The 16,044-nt window shown below is 46.4% G+C and overlaps 1 protein-coding gene across 1 annotated transcript in view; it reads left to right on the forward strand.

Annotated features, from left to right (window-relative positions):
• Positions 1-2,059: 2,059 nt before the first annotated feature.
• Positions 2,060-16,044, forward strand: part of LOC133122038 (centrosomal protein of 170 kDa-like) — a 50,772-nt gene continuing 36,787 nt past the window's right edge. The window contains 2 exon segments of the mRNA XM_061231702.1: positions 2,060-2,181; positions 14,312-14,451. Of these exon segments, the coding sequence (XP_061087686.1) occupies positions 14,347-14,451 (105 nt within the window). The 5' untranslated portion in view covers positions 2,060-2,181; positions 14,312-14,346.

A 16,044-nucleotide genomic window follows, 5' to 3' on the forward strand; every position in this document is an offset into this window, starting at 1 on the left:
TCTCTCTCCCTCTCCCTCTCTCTGTCAGCAGCATTATTTTATGCACTGCACTGCTGCCACAAGATTGGCTGAATTGCATGAATAAGTGGGTGTAGCCTACATGTGTTCCTAACAAAGTGCTCAGTGAGTGTATATTTTTATACCAATGCATGGGTAGTCAGGTAACATCCTGCTGGGGATTTTTAAAGAGTTTTTCTGCTTTAATGGGTCTGAGATCTGACCAGGGCCAGATATCACACAGCAGCTGGTCTTTCTCTCCCTCTCTCTCCCTCTTCTCCCTCTCTCTCTCTCTCCCTCTCTCTCTCTCTCCCTCTTCTCCCTCTCTCTTCTCCCTCTCTCTCTCCCTCCCTCCCTCTCTTTCTCTCTCTCCCTCCCTCTCCATCTCTCTCCCTCCATCTCCCTCTCCATCTCCCTCTCTCTCTCTCCCTCCCTCCCCCTCTCTCCCTCCCTCTCTCCCTCCCTCCCCCTCTCTCCCTCCCTCTCTCTCTCCCTCCCTCTCTCTCTCCCTCTCCATCTCTCTCTCTCCATCTCTCTCTCCCTCTCTCTCTCTGTCAGCAGGGTTTAGACTGAGTAGTTGAAGCTGTGTTACTGTGTGTATACGCCTGAGAATCACTGAGTTCTTTAGTCAAGAGAATCCAGCATAATGAAGAGATGGAGCACTGCATTGTGGGTAATCCATGCTTCTGTTTTTTGACAGACAGCTCGGAGACAGACATGAAACATTTCTTCACATATATATATGTATATATATACACATACACACACACACACACACACACACACACACACACAGTAGTTTTAGCTCCAGCAGAGTCCAACAGGGACCGTATGTTCACTGTAAGAGTTTGATCTAACACTGAACAGACGTTGAACCCTCCCCCCACGCCATTGGCTGTGGCAGTTAGAAAGAATTATCAACCAATGAGCTTGAACTATTGTACAGCCATGCAATGTTTTTGTAGAGTGTCAGTCCGAATTTAAGGACTATAAACACAGGAAGAGGTTGGGCCAACATGTCAGTGAGCGTTTTTCAATGATGGGATGGGAATGGTCTTGTTACAAAAAATCTGACCTATTGTATGTTTAATACTGAGTTATGTCCGGCATCTTTAAAGCATGTGGCAGCAGTCATACTGTAGAGCAGGGATCATGAAATCCGCTCCTCCAATCACATCCAGCCTCGCTTTTCTCCCAAACAAATACCTGAACAAGTGCTGCTGATTGGCCAGACTGTGAAGCAAACTCCGCCCAGTGAATCCTGCGCTGGTGAGTATCTGGGCTCCTCAGCAGCGATTTCTGCAGAACGCCTAAAAATGATAAATCTCTACAAAATCACAATCAATAAAGCCTGTTTAAATGTATTTATAAACTTAAAGCACAAGACAAGGTTGGCAGGAAAAAAGGTTTTAAAGTCTGGGTCTTTTGCTGAACAGATATGCAATATTTTGATCAAAAGAGTCCAGTAGACATAAAAGATGAAGCATAATTCGTACATTTTTTAACTTGAAAAAGAGGCCATTAAAATACATTTAAAAACCCAAGGGGACGTTTTTTCTACAATAAATAAAAAAAAATCTGCCCATTTATAGATACAATTAAATTTCAATAACCTCAATGTCACTCATCTTTCAACCAAAGGACACACTTCTTTTCTGTCGTTTTGGAAATAGAAGTGATTTGGATCATAACAGATTATCAATATAATTTCCGGGAAGTTATTCTAACGCTTGGCTAAAAATAGTTAATTTATCATCAAAACGCGCGTCTGTTTAATGGCGATTCTTCTCATGCGGAAATGTTTATTGACCGCATTTTCTGTAAGCCACAACACACATCAGGTCGTAACGGACCCTCCGTTTCCTCTACGAAGACCCCACTCATTGGACCGTCTCTTACGGTGTATGCGTTTGATTTACTGAATTTGCCAGCGCTGATGCCAATCACACGCCGCCCGCCACGCCCACCGGGCCGTGTTGGATCTGCCCGTGTGGACCCTGCAGGCGGACTCGCTCTCCGGCGCCGCCGCTGTGCGTGGGGAATAAACCTTATTGCCGAGCAACGCAGACAGAGCAGAGACCGGAGCTGCGGTGTTGCGTGGCGGAACGGAGCCTTGTGCACCGGCCACAAAGACACGCTGGATATAGATACACGAGGAACACATCCGACTGCAGGGAAAAAGGGGTAGGTCAGCGCTTCTCTTATTTACGGTGAATTGATGGCGTGCAATAGAGTCAGTGAGTGGCGAGGTTCACAGAAAAATACCACAGCCTATTCAAGTGATGCGTGCGTGGTTGCTTCTCGGGTCTCATTTCCAGTATTGCAATCTGGGTCTGAAATGGACTGAGGCAGGCTAGCGGGAGTCTGTCCCCGGGTCTGTGGTCTAGCAGTGGGATAACCATAAACATTCTTTCAGTTTGCATGCGGGAGCCGCTACACCGTTAGACTGTCAAATGGCAATTGCATGCTAACTGGCAAATAGCTTTGTCAGTTAGCCCAGCTAGTTGCTAGGTATAGGCTACGGAGCTATGGGATGCATAGCCCGCTGTTAGCAAGCTGACGTTGCTGGACGGAGACCTAGGCTATGTTTGCCAATATGGTGCAACATGACCGCAAGCTTTCCATTCAGACGTGGTTATTCTGTACAGCAGCGGGCTTGCTAGTTATCAGTTGGGTGAATTAATATTGTGCGAAAGGCAATATTTACCCTAATTTAATTGCTTATTGATCAGTGGAGATGACGTTGAATGCACAGCAACCCGAATTGTGACGCCACTGGAAAATACGTCCCTTTTACAATGAGCCGCACGTTCGCGATGTGAGACGAGCTTTCATTGGGAGAATGACTGAGCCGTTTCCTGCCTGCACAATGCGGGTTGTGTTTCTCCAGCGGCGCTTCGCTACAGAAGAGAATCATCAAAGGACAAAATAACGCTGATTAGATAGACTACTTACGTTTGCAAAGCAGCTGATAACTAGGTCTGCAACAACACACTCTGTTGAAACCATTTTTATTATTTGTTTGCGATTGCATAGCCTATATATCATTGCATCAGTGTTCTGAAATGTAGGTCTGATTTTTATTTATTTAGTTTCTCATATTGTGTTGTCACTGAACACATTTATGAATTTGCTTAGTTTTATTTTATTTTATTTTATTTGCATTCTTAAGAAATAAATAAATAAATAAATACATACATTGTTACATGCATCAATGGTTCTAGGAATATGACGTGGCTGTTTCCAGTAGTATTGTGGTGTGATTTGCAGAGATTTTGTAAAAAAAAAAAAAAAAAAAAAAAGGAAAAAAGCGCGTTTATACTCATCAGACTCCTCGCCACTGTCCTCCTCAGAGACAGGAAATGCCGTCATCGTGCTTGTCTCGCGCTTAATCTCAGTGGTGCACAATTAAAATAATCATTGGGCATCTTGGTTGGTGTAGTGTGTGTCACACGCGCAATCTCCTGTTATTTTTAAAACTGTTTAAAAGGCACAGTTTAATTTAAACACGTCTTTCGCCGAAATGTGATTTTCACTTCTAAACAATTTATTAATGAGCCTTCTCTAACAGCTCCTCGGCAGCGGCGCGTGCGTTAAACCTGAAGAGTCCGTTAAACCTGAAGAGTCCGTTAAACCGGCGGTACTCATACATTTACATACATTACATTACTTATCATACATTATCCCCAAATCTATTAAATTAAATTAATAAAAACGATAACAGTGGTATTAGTAACAAGTGATTCAGTAAAATAATGTTACAAAAATGTAGTAAAGTAAAATTACAATTCACTTTTTTTACAATTGACTAATTACAACGACTGGATGATCATTTTAGAAAAGTAGTTTTAAATGGGATTTAATTAATTAAGGAATGAATTAATGCAGCTGAAGGGGAGTGTGAGGCCACACCAGCAGACCAACCCATTCCACAGTGTCCCCCAGGCTCTCACTGTAACACCACCTGAATATGAGGTGAATCATTTGTAAGTTCTCATTTTCAAAGGGCAGTAACTGAACTAAAAATGATCAGTGTGTTGGGGCTTGTATTTATAAGGCATTAAACTGATCTGGGATCATGTTCCCTAATCTCATCCGTCTTTATCTGGGATCAGCACTGCTTCTCTGAGAAGCTTCCAGAACACAAGCTCTGAATCTTAAATATGACGATGCCCTGGACCAGGGATCATCAGCTCCGGCCCTCGAAACCAGGACTCGATTTGGATTTATTTTCTCCCGGGTAATTTGTGCTGCTGATTGGCCAGACCTTCTTCACACCTGACTCCCAGGTAAAGGGAGGGTGGAAAACCTGCAGTTCTCAGGCCTCGAGGAGAGTGAGCTGCTGATCACTGCCATAGATGCACACAGACACAAAGATTCAAACATCATGGCGCCTCTCACATCTGAATTCAACAACTACCGCTGTACTGCTTGTACATGGAGCTCAACTCTCCCAAGAATGAAACGACTCGCGACTGAAAATTCAGAGCATTTATGAAGAACGCACATCCGTGTTTGGAGTTTAGAGACGCTCCCTTGCGGTGCGGTCCAGAGGACAGTATGTCACCCTGAAAGCACGTCCACTTCAGCCTGGCATGCTGCCGGGCCGGTGATGCCAGCAGTGACAGTTTTCTTTTAAACAGTGAAAACTCCTCCCCTTCCTGTCAGGCCTGAATTGGCTCTGTCCAATCAGAAGCCCCCTCTCTCTCTCTCTCTTTCACTGTCTCACTCTCTCTCTCCTCTGTGTGTCTGCTGAACAGCCCAAAATAGCTTTGTCTTTTTATGTTCATTTGAAAAACTCCTGGAATGTTTCTGAGTGAAGACCTACACAGTCCACGTCACAAGCTGCTCTTAAAGAAATTGAACGACTGTTTCCATGGCAACATGTTACGTGTTGGATGAGCAGGGCTGTCTGATCTGGAAGACAGTGTATGGCAGGGTAAACCCCTCCTCGTCGAGTACCCCACTTTCAGAGTCCCGCCTAGAGGAGGGGAGAATTAGAGGTGCCCAAAACAGAACCTTTCAGAGTGTCACCATTAGTCATATGTAGCGTATACTAAGCTTGTTGCAGCATATGTAGCAGATACCAAGTCTAGCGCTACTCAACTCCACGTCCGGCCGCAGTGATTTCACAAATGAGCTTATTACCTGAACAAAGCAGGTAAAATACTGAGTGAAGCCGGGCGGCGTGGCGCACGGTGCAGATGACGCCCGCAGCGCGTGGGGTCTGAGGTCTCAGGTCCGTTTCCAGACTCTGGCCTTCCAGCACGGCCGCATTACTGTCTTCACTGACAGCTGTGATCTCCTCTCACCCATATCAGATCCCTCAGGTGATGAAGAGTGGGGAGGAGGACGAGGAGCGTTAACGCCAGCCTGTGAGGCGTAATCTCTGGCTATAGGGGCAGGTGCGCTCCGTTACAGTCTCATCCAGAGAAGCACTCTTATCTGGAGCGACAGCATCCAGTCTGGGAGAACATCGGTGTCATTCTCGGGGATACAACACCGTGATAACGCCAGAAAGGGCCAAAGGCTCATTTATAATGAAAGAAAGTATCACGAGACAGATAACCTATTCTTACACAGCTGTATATGATGTAACATTATCCCAAAAAGAAACCAAAAGCTAAGGGTCATATTCACGGCAGTTGGATGGTACAGATTTTAGCAGAACACACAGAACACATAGTATTATCTGCTAAATGTCTCCCTGAAAAGGGCTTAAGAGTGTAGAGAATAGTCACACAAGCTCTTATATTAGTTCCTGTCTGATGTGTTTGTACTTTGAGCAGGAGAGACGCTAGGAGAGGAAGGCCCCGGTCTTCATCGATTTGTCCTGTTCATATAATCCGTTTCCCAGGGGGAGTATCGCACACAAAGGCCCAGAAATGCTGTGCATTAGAACCAGTCAGCCGCCGGAAGATGAAGGGGGGAAAAATGATCGACTGACTGAAATCTATAACTCATATTGCACCTGTACAGTACAGCCAGGGGTAATTCATGGCTCCCGTTATTTTAGTGCCGCTGAGCAGAAGGATAAGGGCGAGGAAGCCGATGAATACAGAGTTCCTGTTATAAGACTCTCGTGTCATATATAACCAGTGTCACATACTACATAAAGTGTAATATCGCGAGCCGTTTCTCTGCAGTACTGCACACATAACCTCGGGAGGAAGTCTATGGATATCAGTGATGACAGTGTGGAGATTTGGGTGTGTGTCAGGCGCCAGACAAGCAGTCTCGGCGGAAGATATGGTCGGCGCAGAGAGGAGAAAGGTTCTTTAACTCAGAGGTGGCCGGTGGGAACGTTCCGGTGAAAACGCACAATCATTTGAGGAATGCGCGCGTGCTGTGATGGTGCGGCGTAACCGTCGATGCGGCGCAGTCCCGCTGCTTGGCTCGCTCTTTGAGAAGGGCACGCTGTAAATATTAGCTGGGTTGTCTATTTTAAGTCTGGGGGTACGGGGGCTTATGTTTCAGCTCCTGGAAGGAAGACAAATTCGACGTGAAGCAGAAAGTGAACTCAGACATGCTGACTGTGCCTCTTTTTAGCTTTAAATTCCTCTGTAATTTATCAGTGTCTGCCCTGCGTTTCCCAAGCGGCGATGCTAGCGTCTGTTTTGGGCTCCGTTTTAAAGCAGCTTACGTTAATTGATCCACTTAAAGCCGAACCTTGAGCAATGTCTGTGGGCTCGATCTTTGCGATTAGGATTTGAAAGTGCTCACATTTCTCATGGTGAGGGTTCATTAGCTTTGAGGTTTCATAGAAAGGCGGGGAACACCTACCCACCGGTGAGTCTGGCGGCAGCCTATTGGAAAAGGCTTGGGCCACCCTGCATAATTTACACCAGCGCTCCCTGCCAGCAGTGCCAGTGCGTTACTGCCCCTTTTCTCATTTTCCGCAGATAAAGATCACATTTTCGTGAAATATATTTTATAGATAAAAGTAGGGAATGTACGGATGGGGGTATATGTAGGTTAGTGGGTAAAAGTTCTGCGGGTTTCTGTAGCAGGTGGCTCTTGGCCGGGGTTTATGGTAGTCTGGGGATTTCGTGCAGCTAGCTATCAGAAATAACATTTCGAGCCGGTTTCCCACCTCTTATCGCTCGCAGCCAGCTGCGCGGAGCCTTCAGAAATGTCTTAGAATCCGGGAATGTCAGGAATCCACTTTCATTCACAGGATATGTTTTCTGAAAAATGGATATGTTTTATTTTTTGATGTAGAAGTCAGACTGGTCCTGCCCACTTGACCTTTGTCTCATAGGAGTAAGGGTCCTGTGGGGAAATTAAAATGGTTTCATTGATGAAGTTCAGTCTGGTTATCTTCATTCTAAAGGCTGTTGGCTTGGTGTGAACGTGTGACTTGGAAAACTCTTTCCTTGAGATTAATACCATGTACATATTAATAGTTTTTTTAATGAAAATGGTCTTTATTTGGGATTATTCTGTGTTATAATTAGTCCATCCATACAACACTGCAGTCTTTGGCTTGTCTCCAAAGAGGAGCCCTTCTTACGTCCTCTGCGGTAGTGTGGAAGGAGTGAAAGCTCACAGACTAGGTGTGAAAGAACTCTTGAACTCGACACGGTTCCTCCATGGCAGGGGTGTCCAGTGTTCTCTGAAAAGGGCCGGTGTGGGTCCAGGTTTTTGTTTTAGCCCAGCACTACAACAAAGTGATTCAACTAGTTAACTAATCCTTGTCTTCAATGGTGACATTGATAAGTACAATCTGCTATGTTAGTGCTGTACCCACCCCCGCCCCCTTGGACACCGCTGGTCTCTGGAGTGTATGGTGTAACACCTAAACAATACATGCATAACTAATAAAAATATATGATTACTTCTACTACTGCAAATAATAATAGTTATTATAATTATATATTATAATTATTAAGCAGATTAAATGTTTCCTGAGAACAGCCCTAGATACAGCACACTGCTCAGACCCTATTTTAATTTCATTTTAAGCTGCAGCAAATGAAGAAATGTTGTGAAGTTAAAACCGCCTTCAGTCTGTTATAATGAATTCAGGTCCGGAGGCTGGCCCGTGTCTCCCTGGAGAACAGAATGCACTTTGACCTCTCTGTCTCTCTGTGGCTCTGTTGATGGAGATGAATTGGGTCTAAAGGAGCTCAGAGAGAACGGACTATACAGTGTGAAGTGACTGTAGGTCTTCAGCAGTCCCCGGTCATTAATGCTGGCTAACGGACTCCAGCTAATGATCTGAGTGCTGAGACGTTCTCTGAGCTGCACTAGCTGTGGCAAAGCATTGTGGGTAAGCGATTACGTGGTCCCTGGTTAATGTACTGTAGAGCAAAGCATTGTGGGTAAGCGATTACGTGCTCCCTGGTTAATATACTGTAGAGCAAAGCATTGTGGGTAAGCGATTACGTGCTCCCTGGTTAATGTACTGTAGAGCAAAGCATTGTGGGTAAGCGATTACGTGCTCCCTGGTTAATATACTGTAGAGCAAAGCATTGTGGGTAAGCGATTACGTGCTCCCTGGTTGATGTGCTGTCGATGCAGTCAGTGTCTGTTCTGTGCGCGTGGTGTTCCCGCTCTTTTGGGAGTAAGTCTGTCCCGCTCAGCGGTGATGTTCCGGTCTTCTCCAGGGGTTTCCGAGGGTTTGGCCTCTTTCAGCAGGAACACCGCCAAGAATCTGAAAACAAACTGGTGACGTGTGCTGGTGTGGAACACGTGTCCCTGCAGCTGTGCTGCAGATTAACATCTTATTCCCTTCAGTTAACATTGAGGTCAGATGAAACGGCCATCCTTCCAGGGTAAAACTGACCTCTGGTGTAAAACAGAATCACAGAGCACTGAGAACAGAATCACAGAGCACTGAGAACAGAATCACAGAGCGTTGAGAACAGAATCACAGAGCGTTGAGAACAGAATCACAGAGCTCTGAGAACAGAATCACAGAGCGTTGAGAACAGAATCACAGACTGCTGAGAACAGAATCACAGAGCATTGAGAACAGAATCACAGAGCTCTGAGAACAGAATCACAGAGCATTGAGAACAGAATCACAGAGCTCTGAGAACAGAATCTGAGAGAGACTGTATGTGCTCTCTGAATTAATCACAGGACTGGTTATGGCTGTAATTTGTTATCTGTTAATATTTAAATTATATAATCTGATTATTACTGAAATGGAGGATGTTTTTAAAAATATGTGTGTCTATAGCTCAGATGAGGCTCTCCTCCCTCCCTCCCTCTCCCTCTCTCTTCCTTGCTTTCTCCCCCTCTCTCTCTCTCAGTGCACATGACAGTGTGCTACCCTGTTGTGTGTGTTTCACAGGCCATATGGTAGTTTCTGCAGCTTCTGTAATTATGCACGTTATTATCTTTTGGTTTGTACAGAATGCCCTCTCCTCCCCCGCACGTAGAGTTAAAACCCCGTATTTTACCCAAACCCTGTCTTATGCATTTACAACATCACTGTTCCTCTCGTAGAGTTAAACTAAGACCCTGTGTTTTACCCAAGCCCTGTCCTATGTATTTAAAACATCACTGTTTCTTCTCTTGCCTCTATAGCCAGTGTTTTTTTTTACCTGTTTTGTTAAACGGTGTGCAGGTCTCGTTGGGCTGCTCTGTTATCTGTGCTCCACTCACAGCCCTGTGGCACAGTGGGCTGCTCTGTTATCTGTGCTCCACTCACAGCCCTGTGGCACAGTGGGCTGCTCTGTTATCTGTGCTCCACTCACAGCCCTGTGGCGCAGTGGGCTGCTCTGTTATCTGTGCTCCACTCACAGCCCTGTGGCACAGTGGGCTGCTCTGTTATCTGTGCTCCACTCACAGCCCTGTGGCACAGTGGGCTGCTCTGTTATCTGTGCTCCACTCACAGCCCTGTGGCACAGTGGGCTGCTCTGTTATCTGTGCTCCACTCACAGCCCTGTGGAACAGTGGGCTGCTCTGTTATCTGTGCTCCACTCACAGCCCTGTGGAACAGTGGGCTGCTCTGTTATCTGTGCTCCACTCACAGCCCTGTGGCGCAGTGGGCTGCTCTGTTATCTGTGCTCCACTCACAGCCCTGTGGCACAGTGGGCTGCTCTGTTATCTGTGCTCCACTCACAGCCCTGTGGCACAGTGGGCTGCTCTGTTATCTGTGCTCCACTCACAGCCCTGTGGAACAGTGGGCTGCTCTGTTATCTGTGCTCCACTCAGAGCCCTGTGGCACAGTGGGCTGCTCTGTTATCTGTGCTCCACTCACAGCCCTGTGGCACAGTGGGCTGCTCTGTTATCTGTGCTCCACTCACAGCCCTGTGGCACAGTGGGCTGCTCTGTTATCTGTGCTCCACTCACAGCCCTGTGGCGCAGAGCTCAGCTGGCAGGCCGACAGCAGCACAGCCTCAGTGCAGAGAGCAGCTTTCATTATTATTAACCTTTATTTAACCAGGTTAAAAACCTCTTTCCTAAAAAAATAAGTAAAACATTTATTATTTTATTTTACACTATTATTTTATTGGTTCGAATATTCAGGAAGTCCAGATGATCTGGTGATCTAAAGAGCAAATTCTCCATTTGAATGACTGTGACACAGCGCAGCCAAGCTAATATGTATGCTACTGGCTAAATGGCTAAATGGCTAATATGAACCTTCTTATGCTACTGCCTAAATGGCTAATATGTAGCTTCTTATGCTACTGCCTAAATGGCTAATATGTAGCTTCTTATGCTACTGGCTAAATGGCAAATATGAACCTTCTTATGCTACTGGCTAAATGGCTAATATGTAGCTTCTTATGCTACTGGCTAAATGGCTAATATGTAGCTGCTTATGCTACTGGCTAAATGGCTAATATGTAGCTGCTTATGCTACTGGCTAAATGGCTAATATGTAGCTTCTCATGCTACTGGCTAAATGGCCATCATGCTACTGTATGCTATTGTAGGTCCAGGTTGTGACTCAGGCAGTAGAGATACCCATCAGCCCCCGTATCCTTACGCTGAAAGGAGACGCCAGTGAGATCTGACTGCGTAATCCCATTAGCATGGCTCTAATCCCCATTATGAGAGGAAGTAACTCCACGCTTATTACTGCAGTAAAGGCAGAATGAGTGTGCCTGTCTCTGTGTCCTATCCCATGAGTCCTCTCTGACAGCCGTCTCTTCCACACGGATAATTCCCATTTCAATGGACATTTTCAATGGGGTTTCCTCACTACAGGACTTATAGCAGTTCATGGGCGGGGGGGGGTTGGGGCGGTCAGGCCAGCCGCAGGGAAGGAGCTGTGGATTCTGGGTAAAGGCCGCGTTCGTCCCCGGTGATTTGTGAATCTGTGTATTTTTCATAAGGAGGAGAACTGGGTCATGTTGGAGGATAAACGTGAAAAAGGACAGACTGCACCGTATCACAGAGCCCTGCAGTGGCCTTCCTGAAGAGTCTGGTCATCTCAGAGCAGCAGGGGGGGGGTCCCTTCAGCCCACACCAGTGCGTAGCCCCCGCCTGAGAGAATCACAGCAACCATTTTAATCAGCTCAAGAGGAGAGAGGGACTGTGTGTGTGTGTGTGTGTGTGTGTGTGAGTGAGTGTGTGAGTGTGTGAGTGTGTGAGTGTGTGTGTGAGTGTGTGAGTGTGTGAGTGTGTGAGTGTGTGAGTGTGTGAGTGTGTGTGTGTGTGTGTGTGTGTGTGTGTGTGTGAGTGTGAGTGTGTGTGTGTGTGTGTGTGTGACAGAGAGTGACAGTGAGTGTGTGTGTGTGTGTGTGTGTGTGTGTGTGTGTGTGAGACAGAGAGTGACAGTGAGTGTGTGTGTGTGTGTGTGAGACAGAGAGTGACAGTGTGTGTGTGTGTGTGTGTGACAGAGGGTGACAGTGAGTGTGTGTGTGTGTGTGTGTGTGTGTGTGTCTGAGACAAAGAGTGACAGTGAGTGAGTGAGTGAGTGAGTGAGTGAGTGAGTGAGTGAGTGAGTGAGTGAGTGAGTGAGTGAGTGAGTGAGTGAGTGTGTGTGTGTGTGTGCGTATATATATATATATATAAAATAAAAATGAGGCTCGTCTGTAACAGGAGCTCTGCATGCATGCTGGTAATGGCGGAATTCTGTCAAAAGGGATTTTATTCTCTTTAAAAACCCTTGAGTCTGAGACTCAGTGAAGACTGAGCTTAGCTTTAGCCCAGCTGCTGTAATCCCATCCCAGGTCACCATGGAGACAGTGCTGTCAATACAGGAAGTGCTTTTGGCTGCTGATGTGGTCATGTGATGAGGTCATTGGGCGGTAATGATGAGGTCATTGGGCAGTCATGATGAGGTCATTTGGGTGGTGCAGCCTCTTTTGCAGCTGTTGCCTCCTCTGGATTCTGTGAGTTGCACGTATCACTGAAACTCAGATTCACTCTCAGATGCATCCACTTGCACAGAATCCACTCGGACACTGGATCCACTCTGTTCTGCCTGTAGAGAAGGGGGGGGGGGGGGTTAACATCATGATGGCTCACGCGTCTGTCCATTAAACAGCTGCAGTATTCCCCGGGTGATAGAGTGCTGACTAGTGAAGAACATTACCCACACATTAGTGTTTGTACGGTTACAGTATGTAAGGCCAGGCAGGTCAGGCTCATTCATTATTTAGGCCCACTAGTAATAGGCTGAGTGGTAAAAAATAAAAATAAAAAAGCCTTCCATAGAGTACATTGCATAATATCTTGATTACCAGTATATTTTATGATCTCCTTCGCTGGAGTAATTAGAACAGGTTGTATTCTGTCCGAACACCTGACCTGTAAATAAGAGCGTTTTATCTGGGTCACGCCGCTGCACGAGCCTGTTAATTAAGAGCTGTTTCGCGAGTGGCCTTGGAGACGCGCGCGAGCCCGTCTCAGCTGTAGTTCACATTTCTGGCCCGTTGTGTCTCCGCCCGTCTTCTCTCCACAAAGCGCGCGTGTCATTCCGCTAACAGACCCGGCACTGTGTGAGCAGCGCCCGGGGGCAGGGGAGCACCGGATGACAGAGCCCGTCTTTGGCCCAGAAAGTGATGTCACACGCTGGGGTGTGAATGTGAAAGTTTAGATATTAGACACGACTCCTGTATGATGTTAAACCGTGATCGCAAATGCTGAATCAAGTGCTCTATGCAACCAACTAGTGAGTTTATTTATATCATTGTTTAAAAATACAAATAAAACAATGTTCAGTAGGTCCAAAAGTAAATTGTTTTGCAAGTTGTTTGACTGTCAGCTGAGAACATTAGAAAAGTGCAGTAGGGTGTTTAGAGGGAGCTTGTTTACATTTTCCCTGGGTGTAGGCCGTGTTTACTACGAACTGCGAGTTTAACGTTGATCTGTTGGTACTGAGTTCTGTCAGAATGACGTACTGCAGGAATGCTGCTGGCTTACGGAGAGTGTTCTCCGGCTTTCAGAGCAAATAAAGGACAGTCAGCCCAACGCGGGCTTCGCTGCAAACCGCCATCAACACCGCTAATTTCCTCTGCTACTCGAACTGCGCGGTGAATGATTCCAGTTCTGAGGTCCAGAAGTTAAAATAAAACTAGCGTTTTTTTCTCAGGCAGAGGGAGTATAGTTTATCATCACCCCTTAGCTCCCTTAGGCCCGGCGGTGCTGTTGTTATTGGAGGCTCAGGTAGGAGAGAGCGTTGCGGGTCCGCTGTGTGTCTGGAGTAAGACCGCTGATCCCCGTAGACCTCGCTTCGATGCAGTGAATTAATCATAATGTCATAAACTTTATACTTTGTAATAAAGTGTGAAGCTCCCTTCACGTTTGAGCTCATCTTTAAAGCACTTTGCGAATACAAGAGTAAAGCAGCAATAAATAATTGTAGCCGCTCAACCTCAAAAACCCCCCAAATACTATATAATTATGCACACGACGCTCACAAGTGTTAGCGCGGGGCTCAGTGTTAGCGCTGTGCTAAGTATTAGTGCTGAGCTGAATGTTAGCACTGTGCTTAATGTTGATGCCTGGTTTCGGGAATGTGCCTTGCAGTACCAGTGTGTATTACTTTTTTTAATGTATTAATTCTTCAGCGTTTCACAGGCCTGGGTGCCGTAAAGGCTGTGCGTCTGTGCTGCGGACAGAAAGCTCCAATCCGACCCAACTTAAGAGCCAGGACGTGAGGCGACACCAGTCTCTCAAACGCTTCATTAAATATTCATGAGTAAAGCATTGTGGGATAGCGGGGACCTCCGGAAGCTTCAGTTTAAATGTTCCTCACTTTTCCCATCTTCCTTTCTTTTTCTAGCCACTGTTCCTAGCCTGTCTCCTGATGGCAGTCGATAAAAAAGCAAGGAAAAGATATGAGAGAAGTAAGTGAGTGGAGTGAGCCCCATGTCCTCTGACCCCTTGACCTTTGACCCCCCAGGATGCCCTAGGCCGGCCAGGGCCCGCTGAGCAGAGATGAGTCTCACTTCCTGGTTCCTGGTGAGCAGCGGGGGCACCCGCCATCGGCTGCCGCGCGAGATGATCTTCGTCGGCCGAGACGACTGCGAGCTCATGCTGCAGGTGAGACAGGTGTGCCCCTTACAGGTAGACCCACACTACAGGTGCGGCCCTTACAGGTAGACCCACACTACAGGTGTGGCCCTTACAGGTAGATCCACACTACAGGTGTGCCCCTTACAGGTAGACCCACACTACAGGTGTGCCCCTTACAGGTAGACCCACACTACAGGTGTGGCCCTTACAGGTAGACCCACACTACAGGTGTGGCCCTTACAGGTAGACCCACACTACAGGTGTTCCCCTTACAGGTAGACCCACACTACAGGTGTGGCCCTTACAGGTAGACCCACACTACAGGTGTGCCCCTTACAGGTAGACCCACACTACAGGTGTTCCCCTTACAGGTAGACCCACACTACAGGTTTTCCCCTTACAGGTAGACCCACACTACAGGTGTGGCCCTTACAGGTAGACCCACACTACAGGTGTGGCCCTTACAGGTAGACCCACACTACAGGTGTGGCCCTTACAGGTAGACCCACACTACAGGTGTGCCCCTTACAGGTAGACCCACACTACAGGTGTGGCCCTTACAGGTAGCTCCACACTACAGGTGTGGCCCTTACAGGTAAACCCATACTACAGATGTGCCCCTTACAGGTAAACCCATACTACAGATGAGACAGGTGTTACAGGCATGCAGAAATGGTCAAGAGGTTCCGCTATTGGGGAAGAATCTAAGTGACATTGACCGTGGAATGATTGTTGGTGCCAGACAGGGAGATTTGAATCTCAGAAACTGCTGATCTACTGGGATTTCCACACACAACAGTCTCTAGAGTTTGTAGAGAATGGTGCAAAAAACAAAAAAAAAACTTCCAGTGAGCAGCAGTTCTGTGGGCAGAAATGCCTTGATAATGTGAGAGGTCAGAGGAGAATGGCCAGACTGGTCAAAGCTGACAGGAAGGAGACAGTATTTTTGAGAGAATGTGTATGAATGCAGGCAGTATTGAGGATGTGTGTTCAGTGGAAGGTGACGTGTAGCGCTGTTCAGAGCTGGGGGTGGAATAACAGTGAGTTTGCACAGCGAGCTGGAACTCTGGAATCCCCATGTTTAGAGCGATCAGAAGCGGCTGATCCATGTTGGCTAATTCACTTAATTAACTGCAAATTAACAGAACACACCAGATGCGTCATCTTTCTTCCTGCTGATTTTAGTGCCATTATGAATATGCTACTGTAAATACATTTCCGTTTGAATTTGCAGCTTTGAGGCAACAAGTGGTCTCGGTCTACTCATAAATACCCCCCTGAAAATGATACTGTTTATGTCTCTGTGCCACAGCATTCTGTACAGACTCCAGCATTTTGATCGTGGTTTATAGATGCATTTTAGGGAGGCATTTTGTGTTTTGTTTGAAAATACGTAGATATTTATTTTGTCGATCTGTGGAGATCCTGAGAAAAGATTGATCCAGTTGAATATGACAATTAGTGGGCACACAATATGTAATATGCAGTAAAAACACGGAACCACATCATTACTGCGTCGTCGTTTGTTGACAGTCTCAGTGAGCACCTGTCTTAAAAATACTGTGTGTCAGCCATAATTCATTTCTCACAATAAATGAAAAACTCCTTAACGGAGCATTT

This window comes from Conger conger, chromosome 2 (assembly GCF_963514075.1).
Source record: "Conger conger chromosome 2, fConCon1.1, whole genome shotgun sequence".
Lineage (NCBI taxonomy): Eukaryota > Metazoa > Chordata > Actinopteri > Anguilliformes > Congridae > Conger > Conger conger.